Below are 16894 nucleotides of genomic sequence, written 5' to 3' on the forward strand. Positions count from 1 at the left end.
AGGTCAGAGGTGGCTTTACTTTTGACGTAACCAGAATCAGAAGAGGGGATGCGCTCGGAACAAAATTGAGCTAGCCCTCGCGACTTCGGTTGAATTACGGGCGAGTCATCATTTCCAATCCTAGGAGTGGCCTCCACTAATAAAGGCAAAGGCCGTCCCCCACAAATCACCACTCGACACGGCAAAAACCATGGATCTAGTCTCAGACCAAACCATTACAAGCATTTATTTATTTATCACTATCAAAGTCGTCGTGCATAAGATCTGCCAGCAGCCGTGAATAAAACTTTGCATCTACAGCTTCATCTTGCCAGTAATGCAGCAGCCCCTGAACCTTGGTAACGGATGCTCTCCATTGGGCGGGTAGCATGTTTCCCAGGCCGGCCCGCTCAGCAGCAATCAGTACCAACGCACTACGTGTACAAGTACGCAGCATTAACCAGGTCCCATGATGACGACCGCGGAATCCTGACTCGTTATCATCAATGCGCTGCACACTGGTTTGGAAACCCTTGCGTGCAAAGACCATAGCGTCGGCGTCTTCCAACGACGTTCTATGGACTGCATCGACCATGAATGACCAGTACATCATTTCATAACAGTCGAGAAGATGGCCATTCAGAATGAAACGCAAATGGGCGCTTTGATCGTCTAGTTCAACTTCACGCGGCTGGTCGAGCCTCAGGTTCTGTGGAAGCGACTCGACCCTTGACAATTTGTACAGCATCAGCAAGGGTTTCTGGACCATTAAGCTGGGGCCAGGATACTTACCAGCTGTGAGCCTGCTGCTCGAACTCCAAGACTCTAGAAACCTTGTCGGCAACCGTCGTTGACGCCGATCTAAAGTAGGACGTGCACGTCAAAATGCGATTACCGAGTCGTCGTAAAGCAATCTCTGCTAGGTAGAAATACCAACCCGCCTCTCCCTCAGATTGGAGACCCTTGGGAGGTGCTGGAAAGAATTGCGGATAGCGTAGGTTCCATGCGCTGCTCTCGGTGATGCTCAGCTCCAAGCGCAACTCTCTTTTGGTGTCAATCTCTGGTCAGCCGGTATACTGGTAAGAGGGATGGGGAGTATCTGGGAGTGTTACAATTCCGACTTGAACGAGGTCCAATAGATGCTCTGGTGTAGCTGCGACTCTTTATCGTCAGGATCGTCCAATGACGGCGAGTCGAGAATTTGGCAACATGCCAAGGCCTGGACGAACATCCTCCATGCCTCAAATGGTCTCATTGTGGACATGAGGTATACCCCAGCAAGGAAGAAGACCTGGGCCCCGGCCAGGTCACTGTTGCATAGCAATTGTCCCATCCGTCTCTGGGCGGCGAGGAAGAACGATTCAGCGTCCTGGAACTGTCTCGATTCACGGAAGGTCATAGACGTTGTCAATGCCTGGTCGTCTTGGCTTACAATGGTTCCGAGGGCGAATACCAACAGCTGCCGATTCTCATCGTTAGCTTTGTCTCTGCTATATTTGTAGTTACTTGAGGGGCGGAAGATACCGAGATACAAGACTTGACATCCCACCCGAGACCGTTATAAAGAGTAGTCTTGATATACTCCTGGACCTGTGTGATCTCGAAGACAGGATTGTAGATGTGGAAGTTGTCCACAAACCGTTGTAGAAGCGGCCCAGCTGACCCCGGGTCAAGGTCTGATATCACCAATAAGCGAGGGGCGTCAGCATGTTGGCTTGATCGGTGTGCCTTGAGGATACTGGCCAGCTTGAGCGGTTGGCCCTGGGTAAAAGATCGTAGAACTGGCCATTCCAAGACGGCCTCGGCATTGACATGGTAGACCTCAGAGGAGCCAGGCTCGTCGAGGTTTGCATGATCAAAGCTCCGAGGTGTTATGCTTAGGGATAGCTGAGGTGCAGCTTCGCCTTGGCCTGACACGTCGGGATGGGCCGCCCGGAAAAGACTTTCCAGATTTTCCAGACGTTCCAGGATGGCAAGACTAGCAGCATCGAAGCTGAGCAGGTGTTTCGGTCAGTAGGATGAGATAGACATTGCTTGCTCCTTGAAAACGGGGGCAGCCATGCATGGAGCATGATCGATCTCACCTTGATTTGTCTCCCTCCTGGTAGATGCATTGGACCCCTAGTTTGATACACACGGCGCAGGATGGCCGTTCATTGTCGCACTTTACACGTCGTTTCCGACAGGTCCTGCATGCTTGGACTGCGCGCTTCCGAGGATACCAGGGGCGGCCACTTTGAGGCTCGGGCAGAGGTCGCTTTCGCGAAGACCCGGCCTCGTCTGCTGACATGAAGATAGGCTTGGTGCCGTGCTTGAGGGGGGGCTTTGTGGAGACGTAAAGTCGCGGAGACAAGGAGACGCGGAGTCAAGGAGACGCGGAAAGCAGGAACAGAAATGTCTTTATAATCTAGAATCCTGGTTAGCTATGAGGGCTGCAGCATGCAACCTATCGGGGTCCGGCCCCGTTGGGTGTCACAGCGTCATGCATGACCCGCACACTCCGAGGTACAGTTTGGTGGACATTGCCTATACACACCCCCGTACGGAGTAAGCTACCGTACCGACATACAGGGGTAGGTTCTTCGGATGATCTTCGGATGTGATGTGGGTCTAATTGGTACGGTACTTCTGTATATCGCAAAGAAGGGGTCCGGTTGAGCGAGTTATAGGAAGGCCAACTCCCCTCCGCCAATGTAAATATATTTGATATTAGGCTTGAATCAAAGAGACACTTCCAGCAATCTCTATACAAGCTCTCAGCGCGCTATTCGGAAGTCTACTTTTTTCCACATCAGCCAACATGGGTGACATCTCCGCCCTGCAGACAGTCGAGGAACATGCCCAACACGAGCTTGGCTTGGATGTTGAGCAGGTTCTTAAGCAATTGACTACTGTCGAGAAGATAGACCTGCTTGCCGGTATGTTCACAACTCTCCTCCCCGGAATCACTGGATCTTGCTGCTTACAAGACACGAACCCCATCAGGAATCGATTTCTGGCATACGAAAGCCATTCCTCGACTTGGTATTCCTTCTATTCGAATGTCAGATGGACCAAATGGCGTGCGTGGCACTCGCTTCTTCAATGGTGTACCTGCAGCCTGCTTTCCTTGTGGAACAGGCTTGGCAGCGACTTGGAACACAGAGCTCCTACACCAAGCTGGTTCTCTGATGGGTTCCGAGGCCCGGGCCAAAGGTGTCCATGTGCTATTAGGTCCGACAGTCAATATGCAGCGTAGTCCTCTGGGCGGTAGAGCCTTTGAATCCTTTTCTGAAGACCCTGTTCTTGCTGGATACTGCGCGGCATCGATAGTAGCTGGTATTCAAGAGACTGGTGTCGTCGCCTCGATCAAGCACTTTGTCGCTAACGACCAGGAGCACGAGCGCATGGCTGTCGACTCCCTTGTTACCGAAAGGGCTCTCCGCGAGATCTATACACTTCCTTTCCAAATCGCGGTTAGAGATGCCAACCCAGGATCATTCATGACTTCATACAACAAGGTCAACGGCACACATGTCAGCGATAACAAGGATATGATTGAGAAGGTTGTTAGAGGTGAATGGGGGTGGGAAGGGCTTGTCACTAGTGACTGGTGAGTTGTGAACATGTGTTGTTTCAGCTGCGGCTGTTCCACGCTCTTGAGTTCGTGAAAGACTAATTTTACTCCCAGGTACGGAACCTACTCGACCGTCGAATCCGTCGAAGCGGGTCTTGACATCGAAATGCCAGGACCGACACGATGGCGCGGACAAATGCTGTTGCACGCTCTCATGTCTAGGAAGATTGATCTGGAAACTGTCAATGAGCGCGTGCGGCAGGTCTTGAAGCTGGTCGATCGAGCTATCCGAACCGGAGTCCCTTCAAACGCCCCCGAAGTATCCCAGAACACTCCGGAGACAGCAGCTCTGCTGAGGAGGATCGCAGGGGAATCCATTGTGCTTCTAAAGAACGATCACAACGCCCTGCCGTTTAACAGGGGAGAAACTGTAAGCTGACATCCACACTGATCCCTCGGCCGCCATTGTTCTCATACTTGACCTATAGGTTGCTGTCATTGGGGCCAATGCCAAGACTGCTGTCTTTTGTGGTGGTGGCTCTGCCACTTTGCGGCCGTATTACGCAGTTTCACCTTTCCAGGGTATCACAAACAAGGCTGATGATGTCCGCTACTCTGTTGGGTGCTACGCTCACAAAATGCTTCCAGTTCTTGGTCCAAGATTGAAGACTGTTGACGGTCAACCCGGTGTCGCATTCCGAGCCTTCACGTCCCCGGAGAGCGACCATGGTCGGCAGCCTGTCGATGAACTATTACTCGACAGTACAGACATGTACTTTGCCGACTACTACCACCCGAAAATCACCGAAGATCTCTGGTACGGTGAGATCGAAGCAACCTTCGAGGCCGACGAGACTTGCGATTTCGAATTCGGGCTGTGCGTGTTTGGCACCGCCAGACTCTACGTTGATGGTGAGCTCCTGATCGACAACGAGACGGCGCAGCGCTCAGGCGGAAGCTTCTTCAACGTCGGCACGGTCGAGGAGACCGGCATCAAGAAGGTGACGGCAGGGCAGACGTACAAGATCAACGTCGTCTTTGCTAGCGGCGCCGCTTCCAAACTTGGTGACAACGAAGGCGTTGTCTCTTACGGAAGCGGCGGCTTGCGTATAGGCGGAGCCAAGGTCATCGTTCCAGACGAGGAGATTGCCAACGCGGTCCAGCTCGCCAGTTCCGTTGACCAAGTCGTCCTCTGCGTCGGTCTCAATTCCGACTTTGAACAAGAGGGCCACGACCGCTCGCACATAGACCTCCCTGGCCGAACCGACGAGCTGGTCGCAGCGGTGGCAAAGGTCAACCCTCGCACCGTCGTGGTAGTTCAGTCTGGCTCTCCTGTGAGTATGCCATGGGCGAACGATGTCGCTGCCGTGATCCAGGCGTGGTACGGCGGCAACGAAACAGGCAATGCCATTGCCGACGTTCTCTTTGGCGATGTCAACCCTTCTGGGAAGCTGCCGCTGTCTTTCCCGACTAGGATTGAGGACAACCCTGCATTCCTCAATTATCGGTCTGAACACGGTCGGGTTCTATACGGTGAGGATGTATACGTCGGCTACCGTTATTACGAAACTGTCAAGAAGCCTACTCTTTGGTCCTTTGGGTCGGGGGTTTCATATACCACATTTTCTCTATCCAATCTTCAAATACAACAGAGACCTGGCAAGCATGGTCAGTTGCTTCTGATTGACGTTACTGTCGAGAATGTCGGACAAGTTGATGGTGCAGAGGTAGTCCAGGTGTATGTCTCTCAAAGGACTCCATCCATCAACCGCCCTGTCAAGGAGCTGAAAGGTTTCTCAAAGGTGTCGGTAGAGGCAGGTAAATCATCAGTTGCTCGTATTGTCATCGATAGGAAATATGCCACGAGCTACTGGGATGAGACACGGCATAAGTGGACGGAGGAGGGTGGGATTTATGACCTATTGGTCGGTACTTCGAGCCGTGATACTCCCTTGACAGGCATGTTCGAGGTTGCTGATACTACGTGGTGGTCTGGCCTGTAGGGGATTAGAGATATCATAACATCAACAAGCTTTTGCACGTAAAGTAGCTTTTTAAATTGAAGCAATTGTTTGTCGTTGCCTAAATAACAACTCTAGCTACTCTTCTAGTAGGACAGACCACTATCAGGAGGATTTATTCTGACTCCCAGCCAGCTGAACAAGTCTATCACCATACAACATTTGCTTACACCATCTGAAATCTTCTCAAGAATTATACTAATTCATAGTCTTTGTCGGGTACATCGACGAATGACGTACGTTCTGTCTACGTGCCGTCCGGCATGTAGGCTCGGCGTAGCCTCATGAAGGAGGGGGGATCGGAACACCTTCAAACTCGGGAAAGCCAAGGGCCAGATTCATATTCTCTTCCAAAGATACTAGCTTTCTGAAAAACTAGGAAAGTCGTTGGCGGATGACTCACGGAGGCATTGTGTGGCACCTCCTTTGTTGAGGTTATCAATAGTAGCAAAAAGAACCAACCTCTTGCCGCTATAATCGACAGTAAATCCGCCAATCTCAACCCCATGGGTCCCCGATATTTGTCTGACCAGGGGCGTGTCATCGATAATAGAAATGAGCTTCTCGTCAGGGTAATATTCCCGATAGACCTGACCGACCTGTGCTGTGGTCATAGGCGTATTGAGCGAGACACTGATAGATAGAAGAATACCTTGAAATCATGAGCTGACGTGTGGAATGAGGCTTACGTGCCGGCCAAGTTTCGTGCTGATCTCCTGCTCGTGGACGTGATCCACGACGCCGTATGGTAAGATATTATCCCTGAGCAGATCGAGATCGTTCTTTGGCGAAGGTTTGGTGCCGGCGCCCGAGTAACCCGACACGCCAAAAACGGTGGGACTATCGCTTGAAAACTTGAGAATGGGGGCCAGAGCAAGTTGGGCAGCTGTCGCGAAGCACCCAGGGTTGGATATTCGTGTAGCGCGCGCGATATCGGTGCGTCTGGTCAACTCGGGGAGCCCGTATGTCCAGGAGTTGTCGAACCGGTGGTCTGCTGACAGGTCCACGATGACCGTTTTCGCATTGGTTCCAGACGAGGCCGCGTCGGTAGCAGCTACGTAAGGATCGCTCAGGCCGTTCGGTAGTGCCAGCACCCAGCAATCTACAGCACCGCTAGCTTCCAGGTTCCGTACATCTTCAGGCGATAGGTTTTCGTACATAATGGTAGACTTGGTATAATCAGCCACTGTCGACCCGGCAAGCTCGCGCGACGAAATGTGTGTGAGTTCGATATTGGGATGGGAGTCGAGGAGGGTGCACAGTGCCCGACCAATGTGGCCTCGAGCACCGACTAGGCCAACAGAGGCCTTGCTCCTTGACGGGCTCTTTGCATCTTTGCTGAACACTGAGTTGGCTGAAGCAAACGTTCGATAGTGGTGGACAACTGAAGCTGTACTCGTGCTTTTGCTTTGAAACCGGGGCCGAAGAGTGTCTCGACGTAGAGTAGGGGCAGTGGGACGTCTTATCCATGTTTTGTGCGATCCATCAAGAGTTCTCAACTGGCTGCACTGGCGCGTCAATGACATTGCACGACTGTCACCACGACGAAACCCGCTTTGTATAGCGTTGTAAATAGGGAATGTCATGATGATGAAGTGTAAGTTTGTGAGTGACGACCACGCTATAGTTCACTGCTTGGACACGCGATAAGTATACCGAATGCGAACGAACTCACTCCAAAATTGAGCGTCGAAGTCAACAGGCCCATGGTCTACTTACCCTAACACGTGAATCAGGCGTGGTAGTGGAGCTGAACTGGTACGCTGTTTTCGGAGCGTGCTCCGATTCTCGGCATAAAGGTCAGCCCGACGGCCGTGATTCATGATGAGTAAACGATTAAGGCCAGCCTCGCAGAAATCTCGCAATCTTAAGTCGGGACTGCTGAATAATAGACACAAAAAGGAACGGTTTCCACCACCCCCCATGTTGTTCTATTGAAGACGGTCTCGGATGGAAGCGAAAGCCGACGGGGAGAAATTGAAGCCTTGCATTACCAAAAACATACAACTAGTCATTACAATGGCGCTCGAGGCAGAGGTGAGGCTGTACCATTCCAAGAGGTGCGAACTCACTTCTCTCACTTCTCAGCTAAGCACCCAAACTAAGTGAACTGCCCTGCCGCTATTGCTAGCTTCGTCACTCTCCCCTTCAACTTTCCGTTCAGTCTGCCATACTTAAGTGTGGCATCGCTACCAGAAAGACTGTGTCCGCTCCTATCATTTCCCCCCCTGATTTACCATCCTACACAATGTCGAACCGTTACCGCAAAGTGGTCATACCCAGATACGGCGATGCCTTGGTGCTCGAGATCGTTGAAGACACATTAGCAGCCCCAGCTAGTAGGCATGTCCAAGTCGCCCCAATTTACGCTGGTTTCTCCGGTGCCGACATCAACATGAGGCGTGGTGTCTACCCCTCGCAGCAGAAGCCTCCCTTAACCCCAGGCTACTGTCTTGTTGGCACTGTCAAAGCCAATGGCGCCAACAGCAACATCTTCAAACCTGGCGACGTTGTAGCATGCTTGACCAAGTATGATGCGCAGGCTGAGCTAGTCAATCTGCCAGAGAAACACCTTATTCCTGTACCCGCAGGCCTGGACCTGCAGCAGGTGACCGCGCTTGTTCTCGACTGGTCTACGGCGTACGCTATGGTTCACCAAGTCGCCAAGGTGAAGAGTGGACAGAAAGTCTTCGTCCACGGCATCAGTGGATCTGTGGGCTATGCCACCATGAAACTAGCACAGCTGCAGGAGGCCAAGGTGTACGGCACGGCATCGGAACGAAACCACGCTGCTGTCCGAGAGCAGGGTGGAATCCCATTCGTTTATACGGATAAGAATTGGATCAAGGCGATCAAAGAGGGCGGTGGGGTTGACGTCGCTTTTGACTCAATCGGCTTCGACAGCTTTGAGGAGTCCTATGACATCCTCAACGACCACGGCATCGTCGTTGGCTTCGCTGCCAATCAGCAGTCTCTTACCGGCGAAGCTCCCGTCTCAGCTATCTGGCCCACGGTCAAGTTTCTGCTCAAGGGAAAATTCCCATGGCGTAGCAAGCGAACGCACTTTTACCTCATTGATCGCAATCAGCCGGAGTACAAGCCTAACATGAATGCTCTTCTTGATCTGCTTGGCAAGAGCAAAATTCGTGTTCCCATCAGGAAGGTTTGGGACTTGAATGATATCCAAGAAGCTCACCGTCAGTGGCACAGTGGATCCGGGGTTGGTGCAGTAATCGTCAAGATCAGTTCAAGTGCTCCATAGTGATTGGGCTATTGTATGGGTAGTTGGTATGCTGGTCGAAGTGTGTTTATAAGAGAATTATTTTGAGTTGATAGACCTGATACCTGATGCTTGCATCGCGCGCCTTACTCGCTCCATAGTGATGTGCCCGATGAGGGTGCCTAATTTTTTAATCCATAGCCAGTGGTGTCGATAAAGACGAAATATAGCCTGATTAATAGAAACTGTTTACTACGTTCCTGTGCAAGGCCTGTAATATTTTCCTTGTATTTCGCCTATGTAATGCGACTCCGCCCATGCTCTTCGTCACAGTTGTGAGCCAGATGTGTTATTTGCAGTCAAGGCCCGTGGCTAAAAGCTATATCACCACACAGAACCTAGCTCTTCGTCATCATACTAGAAATCCTCGATCTATTCTTTTAGCTGCAGTACAGCTTCTTATATTCTTTTTCTTCGTTTAAACGACATTTAATCACATTATCTTTCCAAGAAATAGACCTCACTGGGCTGATGGCAGTAGCAGTAAATCCAACGTGTAAATTACCCACTATGCTCTTATGATCAGATAAATACCGCCCCTTGCAGGCCCAGACGAGCGATTATCGTGATTTGACGAGCCAGACAAGATGCTTACCCGGCGCTTCAGGTGTACTGGGACCCTATCAATATTGACATCAAGTTGATGTAATGAAAACACCTTACCTAGTCACTATGATAAGGACGTGACAAATTTTCAATGTCAAAGAACTAACTATATTCTCTCTTTCTTTCTTCCCCTCCCCATACTGAAAGCTAAGATTGGGCCAATGGAGCCCATCTTTTGAACCTATATTATATGTGATAGCCTTATGAACTAAAGCTTTGGTTATCCTAACGCCCCTCTTTTTGTAGCAGCTTTATTTCTGAATCCTAATCCTATTTCCCATTCTAAATCATTAGTAGTTATAGGAAAGATTTTTTATATTATTTTATATGCCTAAGCCTTTCGATTATGCAATCTACACTATCTCCCCCTTTGACTACGAGGCGATACTAAGAGGTTGGCTACCAGAAAAATCGACCTAAACTTATTTATATATAGGCTCGAAGAGAAAGCTATATTTTATTAATAAAGATAGGCTTATAATAAGTGAGCAAGCATTTATAATAGCCAGCGAGGAGTGCGATATTAGCTGGCTAGTAGGATTAGATTCTTATAGAGAGCAATATTCTAAGAACTGGGCACTAAATGCTAAGCGATCTTAACTAGAAGCGGAAATAGCCTATCTAAACTACCTTCTTATAGCCTATAAGGATTGTTATAGTGCTTCACAGGTCTACATATACTCTATGCACCTAGGGTTCCCTTAGAACACAGCAGTATGTAATATCTCTTCCTATTAAGACTATAAAACTTACTAAACTACTAGATATATAATATTACTAAAAATTGGATAATTATAAAGGTTACTAATTCTGCTAGTAAAATTAAATAACTTATTTTATAAACTTAGTAAGTAATTATACCTTAAGGTTATTTCCTATAGCATAGTATATAATTATTAAATAGCTTATTTTAACTAGCTGTTAACTAATAAAACAAGCATAGATTCCACCTCTGGATAGTCTATATAAGAACTCTTCTGCACTTATATTGCCGAATACTTTCGGTCTTAATAGCCGGCAGATTAGTCCCCGACCAAGCAGCCCGTTCCTTGCCCTCAAATCTGGGGCTGGGCCCGGGCGATTGTCACGCCTGGTGTGATTAGCGAACTACCCAGCGCACCTGCAACGACGCTATGCTCCATTTTAATAGTACCGGAAGGCTTTCATAATAGAGATGGACGTTATGGATCGTAGGAGGAGCCACCTTGCTGATACCGCCATTTCATACAATAAGGCCAAAGTGTCCCCTTCATAGTCAATATGACGCCTCGCTGGTTTGAGAAAGTCGAACCCAAGGCCAAAAGTTGTTGCAGGTCGCTCCCCAAGAATCCATCTTAGCTCCTTCACTACCATCACCTTCGCCGACCCATTGATTGTGTGCCACGAAGGGCGGCATAGGCAGCGAGAGGTCGATACTAGGTTAATCTGCGAACCGGGCAATCTGATTCACTGTTATTCCGGCAGCGAGATTTTATACAATCAAGCCGGCCTGCGACATAAGCGGTGTCCATCTGGCGCATGGAACACTATACGAAACTGGAGCCTAGAGCTCATTGACGAGGCTGGTGATATCATCAAGGCAGGCGACGTGGCTGCTGAGCTGCCAGGAGGTAGAGCAAAGAACTGCCAAGGCAGACGATGGGCCCTGTACACTACATGGCGTCCATTGAAACCTGTCAAGCGGGATCCAATGGCCTATGTCGACTACTGGACAGCTGATGAGCAAGACGGCGTAAGCTTCTGGCGTAACTCGCCCGGGGTGCATGGGACATTTGAGTTGGATGTACTGCTGACCAAGGCTAATCCCAAGCACAAGTGGTACTGGATTAGTGACCAGACTCCAGATGAGGTTCTTCTTATGAAGATCACGGATACCGAGAGTGAGAAGAACGGGAGTGATGTCGCGGGAGGGGTTCACCATTGTTCGTTTCATCTGCCGGGCACTGAGGATGAAGAAGCGAGGGAGAGCATTGAGACCAAGTTCATTACATTCTGGTAATATCTGGTCGTCTACATAATTTCATCCCAATCACCGATTCTTCATTTATCGCAGTATTAACTTGAGGAATTCTCGAAGGTGATGCCATGAATAGTTGAAGCATTGAGCCCAGTTGCAAGCTTCTTTACACTACTGGCAAGTCAATCCTGTATAGCATTAGAGATTCGGTTATTAACCTCGCGTTTTAAGTTATTACCAAGCCGAGCGCGAGCTGACCAACACGCGATGGTGCTTCTCCGAGGGGAATTTCAAGACATGTAATTGGCCAGGGTGCCGCAGATGCCGCTATGACCAGGTTTTTGCTGTTGCTCGTCATGCAGGCTGACATCGGGTATCCGGGTAATCGATACACGGGAAACCGTTTAGTGGCGTTATTCGCTGACTGACTTCGGGTATGACAGTTGTAGAGATACAGTTTCCGGAATCAGACGGAGATAATGTAATGTTGAGTATTAATTCTTGTAAGCCACTACAGTATTTATATGTTGCTGCGACGCTGTCGCTATTCTCAAACATCTCATCAGGCATCATCTCCAGTATTCGATAACATTGCAATATATCTTACGAACACCCTACTACTATTATAAAATGGCTTCATCTAAGCTCCCAGCGACAATGAAGGCTATCCTCCAGCCAGACAAGCATTCTCATAAGCTCATCCTCTCATCTCAACAACCCGTCCCTACCCCAACCCATCCTCAAGACGTCCTCGTCAAAGTCCACGCTACCTGTCCCTGCAAGGGCGAACTCGACTGGGCCCTCTGGGCACCCGAGTTCATCGGCGACAAGGTCCCCATTCCAGGCCAAGACCTCGCAGGAACCGTCGTCTCAGCCCCAGAGAACAGTGGCTTCAAACCCGGCGATGAAGTCTACGCCCGTATTGAAGCAAACCGTCCTGGTGCAGGTGCAGAATATGTTCTCGCGCGGGTCTCTGAGCTTGCTATTAAACCTAAGAACTTGACTTGGGCTGAAACTGCGGCGAGTCCTATTAGTGCACTTACTGCATACCAGGGATTATTCACGAGAGGGGGTTTGAATCCAGAGGCTTTGAGGGGTGATGAAGCTGCGCAGGAGAAGAACGGCAAGATCCGGGTTTTGATCAATGGTGCTGCTGGAGGAGTGGGAAGCTGGGCTGTACAACTTGCTCGCATCGCTGGAGTGAAGACTATCACGGCGGTGGTTGGAACACAGAATATCGATTTCGTTCGACAGCTTGGTGCGACTGAATCCATTGATTACAAGAAGCAAAGCATCGGGGAGTGGGTTGCCCAAGATCCCGCATCTCGACAGTTTGACCTTGTTTTTGACTGTATCGGCATGCCTTCTCTGGCTCAGACGTGGTATGCAGTCCGGGAAGGAGGAACACTTGTCAGTGTATGCGCCGTGCCCGAGCAGAATCGTCCGGAGGATGTCAAGAAGGAGGCCAACACTGTCTTCTTCGTCATTGACCCGGTCGGCAAGGATCTGGATCACATTACAAAGCTTCTGGAGGCTGGTGATATTAAGCCGCACATTGATAGCGTGGTTGATCTGGATGACTTTGAGGAGGCTTGGGAGAAGGTTGAGTCGGGTCGAACTAAGGGAAAGGTCGTCGTGATGGTGATGAAGGACGAGTAGTGGAAGGTTCAAATATTCGTTTCAGGCATCTGTATCGTATTTAATCGTTTACTTAGCTATAGATCTCATCTCATAATATCTATTTCCATCACCCAGAATGCTTTTCCCAGTAAGCCTGAGGATTACACCAGCCCTTTAGACCGACCTCCCCCCAATCCATACCAATACCGCTGTGCTTATGTCCCCCAAACGGGACATTCGGCGCAACCTCGAAATGCGTGTTGACCCAAACACTTCCCGCTTCCAATTGTTCAGCCATTCTTCGAGCACGAGCAACATCTTTACTCCAGACAGACGCTCCAAGACCATAGTCTGATGCATTGACCCTGGATATAACATCGTCTTCGGACTGCCACTTCATGACAGGAACGATTGGACCAAAGGGTTCAGTTTGCACGATTTCTGAGTCCTCGGGCGGGTTGTCGATGAGAACTGGTGGGATGAAGTAGCCTTTATCCCATTTCGCAGCTGATGCGCTGCCGAATGCGCGTTGCCATCCTTGCTTGTCGATCTCTTCATAGAGGCGCTGGAGTTTGTCATACTGCATCTTATTCTGGATAGGTCCAAAGAAGGCTTCAGGGTCAGAGAAGTTGCCGGTCTTAAGAACTTCCAAGAACTTCACCACTTCAGACACGAACTTGTCGTAGATGCTCTCATGGACATAGATGCGCTTGATGTTCATGCAGATTTGTCCGCCGTGAACATAGGCGAGAAACGCGACCTATCGGCTCGTCATTGAACCTTCCCTTCATCAGATAAAGTATAGAGAAACTTACCTTTCCAGCCACTGCAGGAATGTCGACATCTTCACAGACAATCGCAGCATCGTTACCGCCCAATTCAAGAGTGACACGCTTCAACGTAGCTGCACAAGCCTCCATGATCTTCTTACCCGTCTCAGTGGAGCCAGTGAAACTCACCTTAGCTACACCAGGATGAGCAGTCAGCATAGGTCCAAGGTCATCACCACCGCTCAAAGCTTGGAACACGCCAGGAGGAAGGACTTTGGCTCCAATCTCTGCAAGCTTAAGGGCAGAGTACGGAGAATATGGTGAGGGCTTCCATATGAACGTGTTACCAGCCAGCATGGCAGGGTACGCTTTTCCAATACCCAGCAACATGGGGAAGTTCCATGGAACGATGCCGACGCCGACGCCGAGGGGAACGTAGCGCACAACGGCTGTTCTCTTTGCATACTATTAGACCCTTTCTTGTCACAGCAATAACCGACGCGGCACGTACATCTTCATTCTCATCGGGCTTGTCCTCCTTGATCGTCAGCTTTGGAGTCTCTCGAATATGCTCCATGACAAGCATCAACTCAAAACCACCGGCCTGGGGCGGTTTGCCAGCTTCACGGCCCAGAAGTTCAATAAACTCTTGCTTATGTGCCTCGATAGCATCTGCGAATTTGACGAGGTAGTTGGCACGCTCATCCCATGATAGCTTTCGCCACGCAGGGTATGCCGCTTTCGCAGCGCTTACAGCTTGATCGACATCTTGTTGGGTCGATACGGGTGACTCCCAGAGAGGCTCCTCAGTACTAGGGCAGATACCACGTCGGGTTTCCGAAGTAGAGCTCAACTCGTTGTTGATGACGTTCCAGAAAGTCTGTCTTTAGAGTAAGATAGTTATAGCTTTACTGAGAGGGATCTATACGTACTTGGAAGTCAACTTTCTGCTCAATGGGGAAACTCATGGTCACAAGTTGAGATCAATGCGAGGTAAGTGATGAGGAGAAGCGGTGCGATACTAAGCGAGCGACCATGCTGGGTATTTATCGCACAAACTCCCAGTCAGACAATCATCTTCCTTCTGGGCATTCATTGCAATGGAAGGGTATACTTGACTCCGGCACGGATCGGATGTTGTAGTCTTAGCCAATCACTGCTTCTCGCGAGCCCGTACCCATGTTGTTGGAATAAGCATCATGTCAGATGTGTTGCATCTTCAATGCCAATGTGGATTAGGGCTGACGATATGACAGGTGCAGCTCCACAAGATACAGACGGTTCGCCAATGGATGCTATTCGACCAAAGTACCTAGTTGGCTCAGCGACTGATTTGGTAATGGGTCCCGATCCCACAATGCCTCAGGATCATACAGTCTTGTCGCTTTTGGTGGGGTGAAATGATGTGATGTGGACTCTGAGAGTCAACTCTAAGATAAAACCTATTTGCTGGATAACTGAAGGGCAATCCCATGACGGCAAATCACTCGCATATAATTGGTAGACTCGAGCGCAGCATTAACAGTCATACAACTGCGACGGTGGTCAGACCTCATCTAAACAAAACGGGGGTTGATCTACGTGGAGGTTGAAGGCTGAAGCTCAAGCAAGTAATATTTATTTTATGTCTTTGGTTAAAATACACTAAGCCAACTAGGCCAAGGTCCGCTTGAACGAAAAAAGTTTCTTTCTTCGACAAGCCTGGCAGTGGCGTGCGCTTCACAGGAAGCGGTCTAAGCGTTAATGACTTTACCATCCAAAGCCATTGGCCTCAAGTTCATTCGCCACCTGTTCAGCCACAAGCTGGTTAATAGCAATTCCAGGGTGATAGTCATTGAACCACAGCTATCTCCACGTCAGCATACAGAGTCTTCACTCAAGCGAATTTACTTACGCATGACTTCCCATCGCTGTTGTAGCAAGTTGCGTCAGGAGCACCATAGGCTTTGGGGTTGTTGATAGCTTTCTTGAAAGAAACAGACGTGTCGACAAGAAGAGTTTTGACACCAGAGTTAGCTTTCTTGAAAGCGCTGAGCTTTGAGGCCAACTTGCTGTTGTAGAGCTTGATGGCCTTGACGAGAAGAGCGTTTGAGTCAGCGCCTTGTTGGATCATCAATGGTGTCAACTCGGTTGCTAGATGCTGTTAGCATGAACACCTCGAGACTCAATGGGGTTTTAAGGACTCACGTGGGACGCTGAGCAAGACAAACTTGCGCAAGCCAGCCTTGTACAGAACCTGTAGTAACTCAAAGTATCTCGTAGTCGCCTTCTCAACCACTGCGTCAGCATCCTGCAAATAGAAAGAGTTTCCGACGTCATTAACGCCGATCCACACTCCTGCAATGGTATTCTGCGCTGTCCAAGAGGTACCAGCTGGATGCTTGCCAACAGAGTTAGAGAACTGGTTGACCTGGTCTACGAAGCTCAAGACAGTGCTTGCATAGGGCTTGACGATGTTGGCATCGACAGTAGCACCTCCATACGCAAAGTTATACGACAGCACGAGAGAGTTGTTTTGCTCTTTGACAATGTCTCCAACCCAATTCGCACCACCAGCTGCTGTCCATCCGGGGAAGGGCGGGTTGCCGAGTGGGTTTGCAGCGGAGGGCTTTGCACCGTTGGGGTCGAAGCCTGTCTGGGAGTATGAGTCGCCACTAAAAGACGTCAATTTTCATTTCACAGATGTAGTGTTTACTGACTCACAAAGTGAAGAGATAGCCGATGCTTCCCGCTGCGTGGACTGCAGCGCTCTGAGCCAAGATGCTACCCATGGCAGCAAGAAGAAGTTTGGACAGCATGATAGAAGGCTCGACGGGAAAGCACTATAGTTTGAATCGTCTGCCAAGACAATTTATTCAAGCTTGCAAGTTTCACATAGCGACTAATGGACTACTTATATCTACACAGGTCCTGCGTTTCAAACCCTAGACCCAACCTTGTTTCCTCATCCCACAAATCATGAGCCGATCTTATGACCAAGCAATGTCAACGGAAGATCTTGTTTAAGCATAATGTCTGGAAAGGGATAGACGGAGCTGTTCCGAGGCGGGGTATAACATATTTGGACTGCGCAATCGCAGGAAATGTCATGATTGCGGCATGCAG

The 16894-nt window shown here is 49.6% G+C and overlaps 7 protein-coding genes across 7 annotated transcripts; 4 read left to right on the forward strand and 3 right to left on the reverse strand.

Annotated features, from left to right (window-relative positions):
• Positions 1 to 229: 229 nt before the first annotated feature.
• Positions 230 to 2269, reverse strand: FOBCDRAFT_274804 (uncharacterized protein; the record flags this gene model as incomplete). The annotated part of the gene is made up of 5 exons (XM_054704787.1): positions 230 to 707; positions 772 to 1023; positions 1092 to 1438; positions 1504 to 1972; positions 2064 to 2269. The coding sequence occupies 5 exons, from the start codon at positions 2267 to 2269 to the stop codon at positions 230 to 232; spliced, it is 1752 nt and encodes a 583-aa protein (XP_054560762.1).
• Positions 2270 to 2779: 510 nt separating this feature from the next.
• On the forward strand, positions 2780 to 5538 carry FOBCDRAFT_135002 (glycoside hydrolase superfamily; the record flags this gene model as incomplete). Its single annotated transcript, XM_054704788.1, has 4 exons — positions 2780 to 2897; positions 2965 to 3571; positions 3650 to 3965; positions 4024 to 5538. 4 exons carry the CDS (start codon positions 2780 to 2782, stop codon positions 5536 to 5538), a joined length of 2556 nt encoding a protein of 851 aa, XP_054560763.1.
• A 300-nt stretch (positions 5539 to 5838) lies between these two features.
• On the reverse strand, positions 5839 to 7026 carry FOBCDRAFT_240472 (uncharacterized protein; the record flags this gene model as incomplete). Its single annotated transcript, XM_059610297.1, has 4 exons — positions 5839 to 5903; positions 5960 to 6155; positions 6228 to 6894; positions 6953 to 7026. The coding sequence occupies 4 exons, from the start codon at positions 7024 to 7026 to the stop codon at positions 5839 to 5841; spliced, it is 1002 nt and encodes a 333-aa protein (XP_059465015.1).
• A 778-nt stretch (positions 7027 to 7804) lies between these two features.
• FOBCDRAFT_135331 (uncharacterized protein) lies at positions 7805 to 8818 on the forward strand (the record flags this gene model as incomplete). The annotated part of the gene is made up of 1 exon (XM_054704790.1): positions 7805 to 8818. The coding sequence occupies one exon, from the start codon at positions 7805 to 7807 to the stop codon at positions 8816 to 8818; it is 1014 nt and encodes a 337-aa protein (XP_054560765.1).
• A 1884-nt stretch (positions 8819 to 10702) lies between these two features.
• Positions 10703 to 11441, forward strand: FOBCDRAFT_202335 (uncharacterized protein; the record flags this gene model as incomplete). The annotated part of the gene is made up of 2 exons (XM_059609031.1): positions 10703 to 10716; positions 10781 to 11441. 2 exons carry the CDS (start codon positions 10703 to 10705, stop codon positions 11439 to 11441), a joined length of 675 nt encoding a protein of 224 aa, XP_059465016.1.
• Positions 11442 to 11870: 429 nt separating this feature from the next.
• Positions 11871 to 13146, forward strand: FOBCDRAFT_224723 (uncharacterized protein). The gene has a single exon (XM_031185319.3). It carries the CDS (start codon positions 12030 to 12032, stop codon positions 13056 to 13058), a length of 1029 nt encoding a protein of 342 aa, XP_031040961.2. The 5' UTR covers positions 11871 to 12029; the 3' UTR covers positions 13059 to 13146.
• On the reverse strand, positions 13147 to 16587 carry FOBCDRAFT_250876 (Aldehyde/histidinol dehydrogenase; the record flags this gene model as incomplete). The annotated part of the gene is made up of 9 exons (XM_059610923.1): positions 13147 to 13779; positions 13835 to 13942; positions 13979 to 14245; positions 14301 to 14669; positions 14722 to 14752; positions 15543 to 15634; positions 15684 to 15922; positions 15977 to 16443; positions 16493 to 16587. The coding sequence occupies 9 exons, from the start codon at positions 16585 to 16587 to the stop codon at positions 13147 to 13149; spliced, it is 2301 nt and encodes a 766-aa protein (XP_059467263.1).
• Between the last annotated feature and the right edge of the window lie 307 nt (positions 16588 to 16894).

This window comes from Fusarium oxysporum, chromosome V (assembly GCF_013085055.1).
Source record: "Fusarium oxysporum Fo47 chromosome V, complete sequence".
Taxonomy (NCBI): domain Eukaryota; kingdom Fungi; phylum Ascomycota; class Sordariomycetes; order Hypocreales; family Nectriaceae; genus Fusarium; species Fusarium oxysporum.

Coding starts and splice junctions, on each gene's coding strand:
- FOBCDRAFT_224723 (XM_031185319.3), top strand. CDS start 12,030: ATGGCTTCATCTAAGCTCCCAGCGACAATGAAGGCTATCCTCCAGCCA.